Raw genomic sequence first — 19,818 nt, forward strand, 5'->3', positions numbered from 1 at the left:
GCCACAGATGGGTAAAGTTAAGGGAGCGACCAACCGTAGACCGCGTGTACGGCGTCGTGTTGGCGAGCGGTTTGCTGATGTCAACGTTATGAACAGAGTGCCCCATGGTGGAGGTGGGGTTATGGTATGGGCCCCATGGTGGAGGTGGGGTTATGGTATGGGCCCCATGGTGGAGGTGGGGTTATGGTATGGGCCCCATGGTGGAGGTGGGGTTATGGTATGGGCCCCATGGTGGAGGTGGGGTTATGGTATGGGCCCCATGGTGGAGGGGGTGGTTATGGTATGGGGCCCCATGGTGGAGGTGGGGTTATGGTATGGGCCCCATGGTGGAGGTGGGGTTATGGTATGGGCCCCATGGTGGAGGTGGGGTTATGGAATGGGCCCCATGGTGGAGGTGGGGTTATGGTATGGGCCCCATGGTGGAGGTGGGGTTATGGTATGGGCCCCATGGTGGAGGTGGTGGTTATGGTATGGGGCCCCATGGTGGAGGTGGGGTTATGGTATGGGCCCCATGGTGGAGGTGGGGTTATGGTATGGGCCCCATGGTGGAGGTGGGGTTATGGTATGGGCCCCATGGTGGAGGTGGGGTTATGGTATGGGCCCCATGGTGGCGGTGGGGTTATGGTATGGGCCCCATGGTGGAGGTGGGGTTATGGTATGGGCCCCATGGTGGAGGTGGGGTTATGGTATGGGCCCCATGGTGGAGGTGGGGTTATGGTATGGGCCCCATGGTGGAGGTGGGGATATGGTATGGGCCCCATGGTGGAGGTGGGGTTATGGTATGGGCCCCATGGTGGCGGTGGGGTTATGGTATGGGCCCCATGGTGGAGGTGGGGTTATGGTATGGGCCCCATGGTGGAGGTGGGGTTATGGTATGGGCCCCATGGTGGAGGTGGGGTTATGGTATGGGCCCCATGGTGGAGGTGGGGTTATGGTATGGGCCCCATGGTGGAGGTGGGGTTATGGTATGGGCCCCATGGTGGAGGTGGGGTTATGGTATGGGCCCCATGGTGGAGGTGGGGTTATGGTATGGGCCCCATGGTGGAGGTGGGGTTATGGTATGGGCCCCATGGTGGAGGTGGGGTTATGGTATGGGCCCCATGGTGGAGGTGGGGTTATGGTATGGGCCCCATGGTGGCGGTGGGGTTATGGTATGGGCCCCATGGTGGAGGTGGGGTTATGGTATGGGCCCCATGGTGGAGGTGGGGTTATGGTATGGGCCCCATGGTGGAGGTGGGGTTATGGTATGGGCCCCATGGCGGAGGTGGGGTTATGGTATGGGCCCCATGGTGGAGGTGGGGTTATGGTATGGGCCCCATGGTGGAGGTGGGGTTATGGTATGGGCCCCATGGTGGAGGTGGGGTTATGGTATGGGCCCCATGGTGGAGGTGGGGTTATGGTATGGGCAGGCATAAACTACGGACAACAAACACAATTGCATTTTATCAATGGAAATTTGAATGCACAGAGATACCGTGACGAGATCCTGAGGCCCATTGTCGTGCCATTCATCCACCGCCATCAACCTCATGTTTCAGCATGATAATACACAGCCCCGTGTCGCAAGGACCTGTACACAATTCCTGGAAGCTGAAAAGGTCCCAGTTCTTCCAAATCTTTGAAATTGTTGCATGTTTCATTTATATTTTTGTTCAGTACAGTTCTGGGTTAACTTTCTCTCAGATTAGCTCAGATTCAGACATTCGGGACATTTACTGGAGAAGAAACAGCCTGACTAATGATTGGTGGTATCATCGTGTGGTGTTATGTACAGGATAAACGGTCAGTCTGCCAGGAGAAACTAGAGCAACAGTCTGATGTCATCATAAAGCTGCGGAGTCTCTGTCTGCCAGGAGAAACTAGAGCAACAGTCTGATGTCATCATAAAGCTGCGGAGTCTCTGTCTGCCAGGAGAAACTAGAGCAACAGTCTGATGTCATCATAAAGCTGCAGAGTCTCTGTCTGCCAGGAGAAACTAGAGCAACAGTCTGATGTCATCATAAAGCTGCGGAGTCTCTGTCTGCCAGGAGAAACTAGAGCAACAGTCTGATGTCATCATAAAGCTGCGGAGTCTCTGTCTGCCAGGAGAAACTAGAGCAACAGTCTGATGTCATCATAAAGCTGCAGAGTCTCTGTCTGCCAGGAGAAACTAGAGCAACAGTCTGATGTCATCATAAAGCTGCAGAGCCTCAGTCTGCCAGGAGAAACTAGAGCAACAGTCTGATGTCATCATAAAGCTGCAGAGTCTCTGTCTGCCAGGAGAAACTAGAGCAACAGTCTGATGTCATCATAAAGCTGCGGAGTCTCTGTCTGCCAGGAGAAACTAGAGCAACAGTCTGATGTCATCATAAAGCTGCGGAGTCTCTGTCTGCCAGGAGAAACTAGAGCAACAGTCTGATGTCATCATAAAGCTGCGGAGTCTCAGTCTGCCAGGAGAAACTAGAGCAACAGTCTGATGTCATCATAAAGCTGCGGAGTCTCTGTCTGCCAGGAGAAACTAGAGCAACAGTCTGATGTCATCATAAAGCTGCGGAGTCTCTGTCTGCCAGGAGAAACTAGAGCAACAGTCTGATGTCATCATAAAGCTGCGGAGTCTCTGTCTGCCAGGAGAAACTAGAGCAACAGTCTGATGTCATCATAAAGCTGCGGAGTCTCTGTCTGCCAGGAGAAACTAGAGCAACAGTCTGATGTCATCATAAAGCTGCAGAGTCTCTGTCTGCCAGGAGAAACTAGAGCAACAGTCTGATGTCATCATAAAGCTGCGGAGCCTCAGTCTGCCAGGAGAAACTAGAGCAACAGTCTGATGTCATCATAAAGCTGCGGAGCCTCTGTCTGCCAGGAGAAACTAGAGCAACAGTCTGATGTCATCATAAAGCTGCGGAGTCTCTGTCTGCCAGGAGAAACTAGAGCAACAGTCTGATGTCATCATAAAGCTGCGGAGTCTCTGTCTGCCAGGAGAAACTAGAGCAACAGTCTGATGTCATCATAAAGCTGCGGAGTCTCTGTCTGCCAGGAGAAACTAGAGCAACAGTCTGATGTCATCATAAAGCTGCGGAGTCTCTGTCTGCCAGGAGAAACTAGAGCAACAGTCTGATGTCATCATAAAGCTGCGGAGTCTCAGTCTGCCAGGAGAAACTAGAGCAACAGTCTGATGTCATCATAAAGCTGCGGAGTCTCTGTCTGCCAGGAGAAACTAGAGCAACAGTCTGATGTCATCATAAAGCTGCGGAGTCTCAGTCTGCCAGGAGAAACTAGAGCAACAGTCTGATGTCATCATAAAGCTGCAGAGTCTCAGTCTGCCAGGAGAAACTAGAGCAACAGTCTGATGTCATCATAAAGCTGCGGAGTCTCAGTCTGCCAGGAGAAACTAGAGCAACAGTCTGATGTCATCATAAAGCTGCAGAGCCTCAGTCTGCCAGGAGAAACTAGAGCAACAGTCTGATGTCATCATAAAGCTGCGGAGTCTCTGTCTGCCAGGAGAAACTAGAGCAACAGTCTGATGTCATCATAAAGCTGCGGAGTCTCTGTCTGCCAGGAGAAACTAGAGCAACAGTCTGATGTCATCATAAAGCTGCGGAGTCTCTGTCTGCCAGGAGAAACTAGAGCAACAGTCTGATGTCATCATAAAGCTGCGGAGTCTCAGTCTGCCAGGAGAAACTAGAGCAACAGTCTGATGTCATCATAAAGCTGCGGAGTCTCTGTCTGCCAGGAGAAACTAGAGCAACAGTCTGATGTCATCATAAAGCTGCGGAGTCTCTGTCTGCCAGGAGAAACTAGAGCAACAGTCTGATGTCATCATAAAGCTGCAGAGTCTCTGTCTGCCAGGAGAAACTAGAGCAACAGTCTGATGTCATCATAAAGCTGCGGAGTCTCTGTCTGCCAGGAGAAACTAGAGCAACAGTCTGATGTCATCATAAAGCTGCGGAGTCTCTGTCTGCCAGGAGAAACTAGAGCAACAGTCTGATGTCATCATAAAGCTGCGGAGTCTCAGTCTGCCAGGAGAAACTAGAGCAACAGTCTGATGTCATCATAAAGCTGCGGAGTCTCTGTCTGCCAGGAGAAACTAGAGCAACAGTCTGATGTCATCATAAAGCTGCGGAGTCTCAGTCTGCCAGGAGAAACTAGAGCAACAGTCTGATGTCATCATAAAGCTGCAGAGTCTCTGTCTGCCAGGAGAAACTAGAGCAACAGTCTGATGTCATCATAAAGCTGCGGAGCCTCTGTCTGCCAGGAGAAACTAGAGCAACAGTCTGATGTCATCATAAAGCTGCGGAGCCTCTGTCTGCCAGGAGAAACTAGAGCAACAGTCTGATGTCATCATAAAGCTGCGGAGTCTCAGTCTGCCAGGAGAAACTAGAGCAACAGTCTGATGTCATCATAAAGCTGCGGAGTCTCTGTCTGCCAGGAGAAACTAGAGCAACAGTCTGATGTCATCATAAAGCTGCGGAGTCTCTGTCTGCCAGGAGAAACTAGAGCAACAGTCTGATGTCATCATAAAGCTGCAGAGCCTCAGTCTGCCAGGAGAAACTAGAGCAACAGTCTGATGTCATCATAAAGCTGTCGAGTCTCAGTCTGCATACCAAATGCCACCCTATTCCATATTTTAGTGCACTACTTTTTTGACCAGGGCCCATGGGGAACGTAGGGATTAAAAAAAGTGCTATTTGGGATGCACCTTTCTTTGACCCACCCTAAAAGAACTTGTCAAAACAGCCAACGATGGCTTCAAGCGTAACTTGCAACGCTGGAATTCCCCCTAGCTCAGAGACCAAACGTCTTTCTGATGTCTGACATGCGGTGGAAGGTTTACCAACTACAGTCTACTGTTGATATATACACAGGATGATAAGTGATTTAACTTGTACTTCATCGTTAATTATACCCTGCCTTGCTTTCAAACCGTACAGCACAGGTAGAGGTCTATTGATTCATCCTTCTATAGTCATCTTTAAGGCTCAGTCCCAGATGGTACCCTATGCCCCCAGATGGTTCCCTAGTCCCTATGAGCCCACGTCAAATGTAATGCACTATATAGGGAATAGGGTGCATTTGGGGACAATGGACCTAGAACCATAACAGCCTCTTGTTCAGGATTGATCTTCTGTTGGACAGCAGCCAAGGAAACTACTCTCTCCTCACATTTAAACAGTCACAACAGACTGAATCCATCGAAGAAGAAAAAAAACAGCCATAAACACAGAGCTGTGATATTTTAGAGAGTGATATTTTAGAGAGTGATGTTTTAGAGAGGGATGTTTTAGAGAGTGATATTTTAGAGTGATGTTTTAGAGAGTGATATTTTAGAGAGTGATGTTTTAGAGAGTGATGTTTTAGAGAGGGATGTTTTAGAGAGTGATGTTTTAGAGAGTGATATTTTAGAGAGTGATATTTTAGAGAGGGATGTTTTAGAGAGTGATGTTTTAGAGAGTGATGTTTTAGAGAGTGATGTTTTAGAGAGTGATATTTTAGAGAGTGATGTTTTAGAGAGGGATGTTTTAGAGAGTGATGTTTTAGAGAGTGATGTTTTAGAGAGTGATATTTTAGAGTGATGTTTTAGAGAGTGATATTTTAGAGAGTGATGTTTTAGAGAGTGATATTTTAGAGTGATGTTTTAGAGAGGGATGTTTTAGAGAGTGATATTTTAGAGAGTGATGTTTTAGAGAGTGATGTTTTAGAGAGGGATGTTTTAGAGAGTGATGTTTTAGAGAGTGATATTTTAGAGAGTGATATTTTAGAGAGGGATGTTTTAGAGAGTGATGTTTTAGAGAGTGATGTTTTAGAGAGTGATGTTTTAGAGAGTGATATTTTAGAGAGTGATGTTTTAGAGAGGGATGTTTTAGAGAGTGATGTTTTAGAGAGTGATGTTTTAGAGAGTGATATTTTAGAGTGATGTTTTAGAGAGTGATATTTTAGAGAGTGATGTTTTAGAGAGTGATATTTTAGAGTGATGTTTTAGAGAGGGATGTTTTAGAGAGTGACGTTTTAGAGAGTGACATTTTAGAGAGTGATGTTTTAGAGAGTGACATTTTAGAGAGTGACATTTTAGAGAGTGACATTTTAGAGAGTGATATCTTCGAGAGTGATTGTTATTGCACTGAGTCAACAGGTATAGAGCAGGAGGTGAAACACTGTCTGTACTTTGATAACAGTCTGACATAATGTAATCAACAACTTTCATTTGGGCTTTTGTCAAGTATACTAAATGTAATCTATCATCTCTGTATTCAAAGGATCAGCAGCTAGATCAGGGGGGCAGCTAGGTCAGGGGGGCAGCTAGGTCAGGGGGCAGCTAGGTCAGGGGCAGCTAGGTCAGGGGGCAGCTAGGTCAGGGGGCAGCTAGATCAGGGGGGCAGCTAGGTCAGGGGCCAGCTAGGTCAGGGGGGCAGCTAGGTCAGGAAGCAGCTAGATCAGGGGGGCAGCTAGGTCAGGGGGCAGCTAGGTCAGGGGGCAGCTAGGTCAGGGGCAGCTAGGTCAGGGGGCAGCTAGGTCAGGAAGCAGCTAGATCAGGGGGGCAGCTAGATCAGGGGGGCAGCTAGGTCAGGGGGCAGCTAGGTCAGGGGGCAGCTAGGTCAGGGGGCAGCTAGGTCAGGGGGCAGCTAGGTCAGGGGGCAGCTAGGTCAGGGGGCAGCTAGGTCAGGGGCCAGCTAGGTCAGGGGGCAGCTAGGTCGAGGGCAGAGATAAGGTTCATACCTGTTTGTCTATGGCCGGATAAGATCAATTTCCTAAGAGGGCTTCAACTTAACTCATTCCTTTTGTGTTGACATGAATTAATATTTTCTATGAGTAACAATGTGGGGAGCTCCACACAGCCGATGATTCTATCATACCCGTAAACTACAGAGGATAGTCTCTGAGTCTAGCCTCGATTTAGCCAGGTTTCTTATCGTGATGAGCAAGGCTAAGAAGTAAACGTCTGAGTCTGCATGATTCTGTGTGGTGAAGCCAGTCTGGCCTCTAATGCCCTGCAGCGTGTCTGACTGACTGAGGTTACAGCTGGAGACGAGATTCAATCTTCTCACCTCCAAGATTATTCCTTCTCATCTCTCTTCCTCTCTCCTCCTCCTTTCTCCTCTTCTCTCCCCCTTCTCCTCTCTCTACCTCCTCCTCCTCCTCTCTCCCCCTTCTCCTCTCTCCTCCTCTCTCCCCCTTCTCCTCTCTCCACCTCCTCCACCTCCTCCTTTCTCCTCCTTCTCCTCTCTCCTCCTCTTTCCTCTCTCCTCCTTCTCCTCTCTCCTCCTCCTCCTTTCTCCTCCTCTCTCCTCCTCTCTCCACCTCCTCCTCCTCCTCCTTTCTCCTCCTCTCTCCTCCTCTCTCCACCTCCTCCTCCTCCTCCTCCTCCTTTCTCCTCCTCTCTCCCCCTTCTCCTCTCTCCACCTCCTCCACCTCCTCCTTTCTCCTCCTTCTCCTCTCTCCTCCTCTTTCCTCTCTCCTCCCTTCTCCTCTCTCCTCCTCTTTCCTCCTCTCTCCACCTCCTCCTCCTCCTCCTCCTTTCTCCTCCTCTCTCCCCCTTCTCCTCTCTCCTCCTCCTCCTCCTCTTTCCTCTCTCCTCCAGCCACAAGAGATACCTCTCATCTCCCATAAATATTGCTGAGCATTTACTGTTTTCTGAGGTTGTTTCGGTGTATTTATTTTTTAACAAATAAATGTGTTATTGAATCCTGACTGCCCATCACTGTCACGTCATAAGGCTCTAATCATCATTTACTCACAGTATTCTACTTCACATAACATTTGTTTTTAGTATGATGATGACTTTATTATTGAATTAATAAAACCCCAATGATGGCAGTGACTGTCCATTTCTGCATATCACTTATTAATAAAGTATTGTTTATTCACAATACATGACTTTAATAAAGTCACAATACATTACTTTAACAAACTAACAATACATTACTTTAATAAAGTAACAATACATGACTTTAATAAAGTCACAATACATTACTTTAACAAACTAACAATACATTACTTTAATAAAGTAACAATACATTACTTTAACAAAGTAACAATACATTACTTTAACAAACTAACAATACATTACTTTAATAAAGTAACAATACATTACTTTAATAAAGTCACAATACATTACTTTAACAAACTAACAATACATTACTTTAATAAAGTAACAATACATTACTTTAATAAAGTCACAATACATTACTTTAACAAACTAACAATACATTACTTTAATAAAGTAACAATACATTACTTTAACAAAGTAACAATACATTACTTTAACAAAGTCACAATACATTACTTTAACAAAGTAACAATACATTACTTTAATAAAGTAACAATACATTACTTTAATAAAGTAATGTATTGTGAGAGTATTGTGAGAGTTTTCTCCCTAATTGTCTTCCCCATGCCCTACATGAATTTGCCCATTCCCTTTGGGATTATTCTGAAGAAGGCCATTGAAGCCCGAAACGTCAATCTTTTTAACTTGTCTAATAACAATACGTATTTTTAATAGTGAACAAGCCTTTTCCTGTCCAGTGGTGTTGTGTACATTACATTGTTTTAATAGTGAACAAGCCTTTTCCTGTCCAGTGGTGTTGTGTACATTACATTGTTTTAATAGTGAACAAGCCTTTTCCTGTCCAGTGGTGTTGTGTACATTACATTGTTTTGTTTGATGCCTTATTATTTTATTCCCAGTCTATCATCTATCTCATCTCTGCTCAGGCAGTAGCAGCCAGCCATCTACCGCTGTGCTCCCCAAAGACTCCTGATACAGGCTAGCTGGCTACTGGCTACTGGCTAGCTGGCTACTGGCTACTGGCTACTGGCTAGCTGGCTGGATAGCTGGCTACTGGCTACTGGCTAGCTGGCTGGATAGCTGGCTACTGGCTAGCTGGCTAGCTGGCTACTGGCTAGCTGGCTGGATAGCTGGCTACTGGCTAGCTGGGTGGCTGGCTGGATAGCTGGATAGCTGGCTACTGGCTAGCTGGCTGGCTGGCTGGATAGCTGGCTAGCTGGCTGGCTAGCTGGCTGGCTGGCTGGATAGCTGGATAGCTGGATAGCTGGATAGCTGGCTACTGGCTAGCTGGCTGGCTGGCTGGATAGCTGGCTAGCTGGCTGGCTAGCTGGCTGGCTGGCTGGATAGCTGGATAGCTGGATAGCTGGCTACTGACTAGCTGGCTGGCTGGATAGCTGGCTAGCTAGCTGGCTAGCTGGCTGACTGGCTGGCTGGCTGGATAGCTGGCTAGCTGGCTGGCTAGCTGGCTGGCTGGCTGGCTGGCTGGATAGCTGGATAGCTGGCTACTGGCTAGCTGGCTAGCTGGCTGGCTGGATAGCTGGATAGCTGTCTACTGGCTAGCTGGCTAGCTGGCTGGCTGGCTGGCTGGATAGCTGGCTACTGGCTAGCTGGCTGGCTGGCTGGAGAGCTGGCTGGCTGGCTGGATAGCTGGCTAGCTAGCTGGCTGGCTAGCTGGCTGGCTGGCTGGATAGCTGGATAGCTGGCTAGCTGGCTGGCTGGCTGGATAGCAGGCTAGCTGGCTAGCTGGCTGGCTAGCTGGCTGGCTGGATAGCTGGCTAGCTGGCTAGCTGGCTGGCTGGCTGGATAGCTGGATAGCTGGCTAGCTGGCTAGCTGGCTGGCTGGCTGGATAGCTGGTTAGCTGGCTAGCTGCCTGGCTGGCTGGATAGCAGGCTAGCTGGCTAGCTGGCTGGCTGGCTGGCTGGATAGCTGGCTGGCTGGCTGGCTAGCTGGCTGGCTGGCTGGTTAGCTGGTTAGCTGGCTACTGGCTAGCTGCATGGCTGGCTGGATAGCAGGCTAGCTGGCTAGCTGGCTGGCTAGCTGCCTGGCTGGCTGGATAGCAGGCTAGCTGGCTGGCTGGCTGGCTGGCTGGCTAGCTGGCTGGCTGGCTGGATAGCAGGCTAGCTGGCTGGATAGCTGGTTAGCTGGCTAGCTGCCTGCCGTCCTACCAAATCCCCAGTAGTTCTTCACAGTAGATAAGGAATACTTTTAACACTGCTAAATAACAACTAGCAATCCATTAGATGTATTGTCATGTCTCTTCCTCTCTGTGCCTGCCGGCCTCCCGGCAAGAACCAATGAGAACAAGCAGCTGTAAACACAATGGTTTCAGGTCATTGTAGTTAATTACCACCTTTACTGAGCTTAAAGCTACAATATGTAACGTTTTTGGGCGACCTGACCAAATTCACATAGAAATGTGATTTGTAGGCCTTTGCTTGCAGTTTAAAGCAAGTCTAATAACAGTAGATATGTTCTAGGTGTGCTATTTCTATACTTCCTTGTTCTGAAGTTTAGTTTTTGTGGCTTTTACTTTCAAACAGCTGAATTTACAATTTTTGGGGGGTTAGGGAAAATGTATTTCGCTGCGGTTTAGATGGTACAATGATTCTCTACAAAATGACTGTTTGTTTTGTTACTTAAAACCTCTCTAGGGTCGGCGGGACGAAATCGTCCCACCTACTCAACAGCCAGTCTAATCCCGTGGCGTGTTATTCAAATACCTTAGAAATGATATTACTTCAATTTCTCAAACATATGACTATTTTACACCATTTTAAAGACAAGACTCTCGTTAATCTAACCACACTGTCCGATTTCAAAAAGGCTTTACAACGAAAGCAAAACATTAGATTATGTCAGCAGAGTACGCAGCCAGAAATAATCAGACACCCATTTTTCAAGCTAGCATATAATGTCACATAAACCCAAACCAAAGCTAAATGCAGCACTAACCTTTGATGATCTTCATCAGATGACAATCCTAGGACATTATGTTATACAATACATGCATGTTTTGTTCAATGAAGTTCATATTTATATCAAAAACCAGCTTTTTACATTAGCATGTGACGTTCAGAACTAGCATACCCCCCGCAAACTTCCGGTGAATTTACTAAATTACTCACAATTAACATTCACAAAATACATAACAATTATTTTAAGAATTATAGATACAGAACTCCTCTATGCACTCGCTATGTCCGATTTTAAAATAGCTTTTCGGTGAAAGCACATTTTGCAATATTCTGAGTAGATAGCCCGGCATCACAGGGCTAGCTATTTAGACACCCAGCAAGTTTAGCACTCACCAAAGTCAGATTTACTATAAGAAAAATGTTATTACCTTTGGTGTTCTTCGTCAGAATGCACTCCCAGGACTTCTACTTCAATAACAAATGTTGGTTTGGTTCAAAATAATCCATAGTTATGTTCAAATATCCTCTGTTTTGTTCGTGCGTTCAAGACACTATCCGAAGTGTAAAGAAGGGTGACGCGCACGACGCATTTCGTGACAAAACATTTCTAAATATTCCATTACCGTACTTCGAAGCATGTCAACCGCTGTTTAAAATCAATTTTTATGCCATTTTTCTCGTAAAAAAGCGATAATATTCCGACCGGGAAAGCGTGTTTACGTTCAAAGAGAGAGAAAATAAAAGCATGGGATCCCCTTGTGCACGAGCCTGAGTCTCACAGTACTCTGACCGACCACTATCCAAACGCGCCTGGGGCTGCCTCGACATCATTCAGCTTTTTCCCGGGTTCTGAGAGCCTATGGGAGCCGTAGGAAGTGTTACGTTACAGCAAAGATCCTCAGTTTTCAATAAACAGAGCCAAGAAGAACAAGAACTTGTCAGACAGGCCACTTCCTGTAAGGAATCTTCTCAGGTTTTTGCCTGCCATATGAGTTCTGTTATACTCACAGACAACATTCAAACAGTTTTAGAAACTTTAGGGTGTTTTCTATCCAAAGCCAATAATTATATGGATATTCTAGTTACTGGGCAGGAGTAGTAACCAGATTAAATCGGGTACGTTTTTTATCCGGCCGTGCAAATACTGCCCCCTATCCCCAACAGGATAAACTGAAATTAGGGGAACTATTAGGCGAGCTATTTAGTAACCAGGAACTATTTATTAATTATGCGCACTATTTAGTAACCAGGAACTATTTATTAATTATGCGCACTATTTAGTAACCAGGAACTATTTATTAATTATGTGAACTATTTAGTAACCAGGAACTATTTATTAATTATGCGAACTATTTAGTAACCAGGAACTATTTATTAATTATGCGAACTATTTAGTAACCAGGAACTATTTATTAATTATGCGAACTATTTAGTAACCAGGAAATGACGGAGCGATTTCTGCATAGTGAATCTTTAACTATAAAGAGTTGGACAACACGTCCCAGAGAAAAACATCTCTAGAGAAACGAGACAAAAAGGCGAATTGAGCAGTAAAACCCAGAACTAAATGGAATTCAAATCAGCTGGTAACTTTCCCCAAATCCCCATTGATTCTCCAGAAATCCCAGTTAGAGGATTCTCTGATTTTATTTGCTTAATTTCTGCCAAATTCCAGGGAAACTTCCAACCGAGATTTTGCAGCTCTCGCTATGCCTCATAGCTACTAACTGGACCAGTGTCTCACCTTAATGTACTGAAAGGGCTGGAACATTCCTCCCAGCCAAATGTATATGGTGGAGTTGATGTTGGTGGATATTCCATCGAAGGTGTTGGCCACCACCAGGAAGTGGTATGGGCCCACGGAAAAGAACTCCCAGTCGTAGGCCCCAGATGTCTCGAGGGTCTGATTCACCTCAAACACCTTGGTCCCTGGGTTCCACCGGTAAATCACACTGTCGATGTTGTGATTGTTGTCACCTATAAAATACACGGACGGGATTGTATACCACAGCACAAACTGTACCTTTTAACCTTTCACCAAGACATGCTAACCTCTCACCATTACAATAACAGGGGAGGTTAGCATACCCCCAAGACATGCTAACCTCTCACCATTACAATAACAGGGGAGGTTAGCATTTTATATCATACCCCCAAGACATGCTAACCTCTCACCATTACAATAACAGGGGAGGTTAGCATTTTATATCATAACCCCCAAGACATGCTAACCTCTCACCATTACAATAACAGGGGAGGTTAGCATACCCCCAAGACATGCTAACCTCTCACCATTACAATAACAGGGGAGGTTAGCATTTTATATCATACCCCCAAGACATGCTAACCTCTCACCATTACAATAACAGGGGAGGTTAGCATTTTATACCATACCCCCAAGACATGCTAAACTCTCGCCAATACAATAACCGGGGAGGTTAGCATTTTATATCATACCACCAAGACATGCTAACCTCTCACCATTACAATAACAGGGGAGGTTAGCATTTTATATCATACCCCCAAGACATGCTAACCTCTCACCATTACAATAACAGGGGAGGTTAGCATTTTATACCATACCCTCAAGACATGCTAAACTCTCGCCAATACAATAACCGGGGAGGTTAGCATTTTATATCATACCCCCAAGACATGCTAACCTCTCACCATTACAATAACAGGGGAGGTTAGCATTTTATATCATACCCCCAAGACATGCTAACCTCTCACCATTACAATAACAGGGGAGGTTAGCATTTTATATCATACCCCCAAGACATGCTAACCTCTCACCATTACAATAACAGGGGAGGTTAGCATTTTATATCATACCCCCAAGACATGCTAACCTCTCACCATTACAATAACAGGGGAGGTTAGCATACCCCCAAGACATGCTAACCTCTCACCATTACAATAACAGGGGAGGTTAGCATTTTATATCATACCACCAAGACATGCTAACCTCTCACCATTACAATAACAGGGGAGGTTAGCATTTTATATCATACCCCCAAGACATGCTAACCTCTCACCATTACAATAACAGGGGAGGTTAGCATTTTATATCATAACCCCAAGGCAGTTTGGACATTTCACCGGTAAAACGTGAAGAATTATAATTTACGACTGACAGTGATTGTCTTTTTATTTTATTTATTAGGTATTAAAAATCATTGTTGCAATATGTTATGCATATTCTGTAATAGTATTCAATAGGTGTACATCTGTTGTTATAAACTTTGATTGGGAAATATAAACAAATAGCACTACACCACATACTGTAATGTTAAAGTCAAATGTAAAACAAGCTATGTACAGGACATACACCTGAAAGCCCTTCTACCTTTTTGTTGTGTATTTAGATCAGATTATCTTGGATTTTGTCATTCCTGTGGCTCTTTGCATCCCGTATCTGTGTGCACACCCTTCCCTCCGCACACCCTTCCCTCCACCTCTCCACCCCTCCATCCCTCCACCTCTCCATCGCTCCTTCCCTCCATCTCTCCACCTCTCCACCTCTCCACCTCTCCTTCCCTCCACCTCTCCTTCCCTCCACCTCTCCCTTCCCTCCACCTCTTCATCTCTCCCTTCCCTCCATCTCTCTACCTCTCCTTTCCTCCACCTTTCCCCCTCTCCTTCCCTCTACACACCCTTCCCTCCACATCTCCACCTCTAGACCTCTCCACCCCTCCATCGCTCCGTCCCTCCACCCCTCCACCTCTCCCTTCCCTCCATCTCTCCACCTCTCCCCCTCCTCCTTCCCTCCACCTCTCCCCCTTTCTCCTTCCCTCCACCTCTCCCCCTTTCTCCTTCCCTCCACCTCTCCCCCTCTGCTTCCCTCCACCTCTCCCCCTATGCTTCCCTCCACCTCTTCCCTCCACCTCTCCCCCTCTCCACCTCTCCACCTCTCCCCCTTCTCCTTCCCTCCACCTCTCCCCCTTTCTCCTTCCCTCCACCTCTCCCCCTTCTCCTTCCCTCCACCTCTTCCCTCCACCTCTCCCCCTCTCCACCTCTCCCCCTTTCTCCTTCCCTCCACCTCTCCCCCTCTCCCCCTCTCCATCTCTCCCCCTTCTCCTTCCCTCCACCTCTCCATCTCTCCCCCTTCTGCTTCCCTCCACCTCTCCCCCTATGCTTCCCTCCACCTCTCCCCCTCTCCACCTCTCCCCCTCTCCACCTCTCCCCCTTCTCCTTCCCTCCACCTCTCCCCCTTCTCCTTCCCTCCACCTCTCCCCCTTTCTCCTTCCCTCCACCTCTCCCCCTCTGCTTCCCTCCACCTCTCCCCCTCTCCACCTCTCCACCTCTCCCCCTTCTCCTTCCCTCCACCTCCACCTCTCCCTTACCATCCTGTGAAGTTATAGTGTTCCCTCTCTTTCATTGATCAAAGCTCAAAAGACCCATAAAGGGCCATAAAGGACTGCTTTTCATGAGATCTAACAAGACATCTAAACAGTTATATCAGAGAAACCCTGTACACCTGCAGCAGCTGGCGTTCTGCCAGCACGTAGAAGCCAGCAGCCCGCAGCCCCCAGCGGCCCTTGTTAGTCCAGTGATGCCAGCAGAGAGACTGTGGACTGAGAGTAGTCAAGGAGGTATTATTGGTTGGGCAAATCTTACTGGTCTTTAAACATTGTATTGTAATTCGCTGAGCACAATCTTTGCCTGGGATTATGATCCTTTTTTTCCCCCATAATCCTCTCCAAAGTTTACAACACAGTTATAATTGGCAGACAGACTGCATTGTACCTCGCCCTGTTGTCTCTCAGCTGGCCGTCACATACAAGATTTAGTTCTGAGTTTTGACATGACCTGTTCTGTGATTTGCCAGGGGAGGGAGGGGGGGGGGGGGATACCTTACCTCGTCTGTGATTGGCCACAGCCAGGAAATGTTGTTCCTGTATGTTGAAGGCCTCCCAGTCCAGAGCGCTGTGTGTCTCTATGGTCTGATAAGGTAAGAACATTAACTTCCTGCTGCTCCACTTGTAGATCACTGACTCCTCCCACTCCCCGCCGGGCTGACCCTTGGAATTAGCCACTGCTAGGAACATCTGTGACAGGAGGACAATCGAATCAAATTAAAATTTTATTTGTCACGTGTGCCGTGCTGTTTTAAAGAAAAATACAGAGGATTTTTTTGTTGTTGAAATAAAGTAACAAATAATTAAAGAGTAGCAGTAAAATAAGAATAGAGAGACTATATAGACTTGACTGCCCTTAATTAACCAACACAAAAACATCCTGTGGCGTTCTGCATTAGCATCGAACAGCCCCCGTGATATGCAACTTTTCAGGGAAGTTAGAAACCAATATACACAGGCAGTTAGGAAAGCTAAGGCTAGCTTTTTCAAACAGAAATTTGCTTCCTGTAGCACAAACTCAAAGTTCTGGGACACTGTAAAGTCCATGGAGAATAAGAGCACCTCCTCCCAGCTGCCCACTGCACTGAGGATAGGAAACTCTGTCACCACCGATAAATCCACTATAATTGAGAATTTCAATAAGCATTTTTCTACGGCTGGCCATGCTTTCCACCTGGCTACCCCTACCCCGATCAACAGCCCTGCACCCCCCACAGAAACCCGCCCAAGCCTCCCCCATTTCTCCTTCACCCAAATCCAGATAGCTGATGTTCTGAAAGAGCTGCAAAATCTGGACCCCTACAAATCAGCCAGGCTAGACAATCTGGACCCTTTCTTTCTAAAATGATCTGTCGAAATTGTTGCAACCCCTATTATTAGCCTGCTCAACCTCTCTTTCGTATCGTCTGAGATTCCCAAAGATTGGAAAGCAGCTGCGGTCATCCCCCTCTTCAAAGGGGGTGACACTCTTGACCCAAACTGCTACAGACCTATATCTATCCTACCCTGTCTTTCTAAGGTCTTCGAAAGCAAAGTCAACAAACAGATTACCGACCATTTCGAATCCTACCGCACCTTCTCCGCTATGCAATCTGGTTTCAGAGCTGGTCATGGGTGCACCTCAGCCACGCTCAAGGTCCTAAACGATATCTTAACCGCCATCGATAAGAAACAATACTGTGCTGCCGTATTCATTGACCTGGCCAAGGCTTTTGACACTGTTAATCACCACATCCTCATCGGCAGACTCAACAGCCTTGGTTTCTCTAATGACTGCCTCGCCTGGTTCACCAACTACTTCTCAGATAGAGTTCAGTGTGTCAAATCGGAGGGCCTGTTGTCCGGACCTCTGGTAGTCTCTATGGGGGTGCTACAGGGTTCAATTCCCGGGCCGACTCTTTTCTCTGTATACATCAATGATGTCGCTCTTGCTGCTGGTGAGTCTCTGATCCACCTCTACGTAGACGACACCATTCTGTATACTTCTGGCCCTTCTTTGGACACTGTGTTAACAACCCTCCAGACGAGCTTCAATGCCATACAACTCTCCTTCTGTGGCCTCCAACTGCTCTTAAATGCTAGTAAAACTAAATGCATGCTCTTCAACCGATCGCTGCCCGCACCCGCCCGCCCGTCCAGCATCACTACTCTGGACGGTTCTGACTTAGAATATGTGGACAACTACAAATACCTGGGTGTCTGGTTAGACTGTAAACTCTCCTTCCAGACTCACATTAAGCATCTCCAATCCAAAGTTAAATCTAGAATTGGCTTCCTATTTCGCAACAAAGCATCCTTCACTCATGCTGCCAAACTTACCCTCGTAAAACTGACCATCCTACCGATCCTCGACTTCGGCGATATCATTTATAAAATAGCTTCCAATACCCTACTCAACAAACTGGATGCAGTCTATCACAGTACCATCCGTTTTGTCACCAAAGCCCCATATACTACCCACCACTGCGACCTGTACGCTCTCGTTGGCTGGCCCTCGCTTCATACTCGTCGCCAAAAACAGAAATATAGGAATATTACAGTTCTTCACGTCTCGCTGATAGGATAGTCTCGATCGGAGCTCGTCCAGTTTGTTCTCCTGTGATTGTAAATTCACCAATAGAACAAGAGGGTAGAGGTGGATTAGTTTCTCTCCGCCGCTGACTCATTGAAGTAGAAATCTTAATACAAATCGAGATTAACGAACGCTGACTCATTATATCCAGAAGCTCTTTTTTCGTTCATGGGACACGATGTACAAAAAAAAGTTCAGATCAGTGGGGGGGGGGGGGGAGAAGGGAAAAAAAAAAAAACACACAAATAGTATAATTGGTCAAGAGCCGTAAAAACGACCTGTGTACTTTATACTCTGAGTGACATTTAAGTCATTTGGGGTTGGTGACCATCTTCTGATGAAAATTACACTTCATTCACAGTCAAGTTTACAACAATCTTTCTTCACATCAAATATAACTTAACGCATGATCTAGATGAACACGGTGAGTGAAAAAACACCTAATGTCTGTCCACAATGGCACCCTATTCCCTATATAAGCGCACTACTTTTTCGACCAGGACCCTATAGGTCTCTGGTTCAAAAGTAGTGCACTTGTATAGGGAATAGGGTGCCATTTCAGACACACCCCCCCCCCAGTGATAAGTACGCTTTTCTTGCAGCAGGTATTGACAGGACAAGGTCAAACAGATTCTGACTCCTGAAGTGGGAAGGTTGTAGTCATAAATCATCATTATAACATCAGACAAAATACATTTCTGTGATTATACGATTGTGCGATTTACGACTGCAGCATTTCAGCTCCCTCCTCCTTGGTTCATAACCACATCAAAAGATATCTCTCTGTGCCCGGGGACTGGGAACACCTGTGGACATTACACAGGGTTTGCGTTGTGTTTGCTCTAGGGGTGCAGTCTCCGTTTTTCGAGAGCAGAAAGACTCGACCGGTGTCGTGTTTCCCCATTACCCTCGTAGACAGTTGGTCTGAGGAGTCTTCATCCAGCAGGATAAACAGGTTGAGATGATGTCATCGCAACGAGCCATGACCACTGGGAAAGTTTATCAAGTCAAACTAGTCACTAGTCGTATTAAGATGACTTTAAATCTTGGGTTATGTCCCAAATGGCACCCTACTCTGTTTTGTAGTGCACTACTTTTGACCATAAACCATACCTAGACAGGTACTGACCTTGTTGCCCACAGTGAAGTACTTCCACGCCCGTGCTTCGTAGGTGATGATGTTCTGATACACTTGAAACTTCCCGTCAACCCACTTGTAGATCCCGGAGCCCGGCTTGGCCTCGCGATTGGCTGTGGCAGCGAACAGTCCTTGGGAGGGGATGTGGAACACCTCGATGTCGAACGTTTCCGAGTTGGTGTAAAGGTCTTGGTAGTCTTCAACGTAGTCCAGACGCTCTTTCTCTGTGGAATAGAGAATAGCGTTAGTCAGTTATCACTGATGCATCTAGGCTATAGAATAAAGTGATTATTTCTGAACACAAAACAATATTTAGACCAGGAAGAGGTTACCCTTGGTCCTGGTGTGCCCAGAGCCAAACTACCTCACATCTGCTTCCACCAATCACCTCACCAAACATAGTTGGTTAAATTCATCACACCTGGTCTCCCATTGAATCCGAACCATGACATGCCTTTGGCACTGCAGAACCCAGGGTTGCCTACTCCTGGTCTGAAATCTATTACTTCGGGTCAGACAGAAATCTCACCTTGCAGCAGAGGCAGCCACAGTCGTCCATCACACAGGAACAGGCCTTTCTTCAGTGTGTTAAACCACAGCTGGCCCTGCTCTGCCTTGGCACAGGGGGGCTGGGTCCCCAGGGTTATACGAACTTCCGCCTCTGTTACGGAGGAGAGAGAGCATTGTAAATGGAATTGAATTGATCCCGATGAGCCTATTCAATTGTCGTACATGTCTGGTGGCTAGAGGTATGGGGAAACAATAAGGAGTTGTAATAACAGCTCCTAACCAATATGGAGGTGTAATAACAGCTCCTAACCAATATGGAGGTGTAATGACAGCTCCTAACGAATATGGAGGCGTAATGACAGCTCCTAACCAATATGGAGGTGTAATAACAGCTCCTAACCAATATGGAGGTGTAATGACAGCTCCTAACGAATATGGAGGCGTAATAACAGCTCCTAACCAATATGGAGGTGTAATGACAGCTCCTAACCAATATGGAGGTGTAATGACAGCTCCTAACCAATATGGAGGTGTAATAACAGCTCCTAACCAATATGGA

At 46.7% G+C, this 19,818-nt stretch overlaps 1 protein-coding gene across 1 annotated transcript in view; it reads right to left on the reverse strand.

The window, feature by feature from the left end:
* Nucleotides 1-19,818, reverse strand: part of tspearb (thrombospondin-type laminin G domain and EAR repeats b) — a 38,793-nt gene that overhangs the window by 7,766 nt on the left and 11,209 nt on the right. The window contains exons 5-8 of the mRNA XM_082967260.1: nucleotides 19,279-19,410; nucleotides 18,741-18,973; nucleotides 15,540-15,729; nucleotides 12,423-12,655 (exon numbers count right to left, since the gene is read on the reverse strand). Coding sequence (XP_082823386.1) covers nucleotides 12,423-12,655; nucleotides 15,540-15,729; nucleotides 18,741-18,973; nucleotides 19,279-19,410 — 788 coding nt within the window. The remainder of the gene's footprint in view (nucleotides 1-12,422; nucleotides 12,656-15,539; nucleotides 15,730-18,740; nucleotides 18,974-19,278; nucleotides 19,411-19,818) is intronic.

This window comes from Salmo salar, chromosome 21 (assembly GCF_965601325.2).
Source record: "Salmo salar chromosome 21, fSalSal1, whole genome shotgun sequence".
Taxonomy (NCBI): domain Eukaryota; kingdom Metazoa; phylum Chordata; class Actinopteri; order Salmoniformes; family Salmonidae; genus Salmo; species Salmo salar.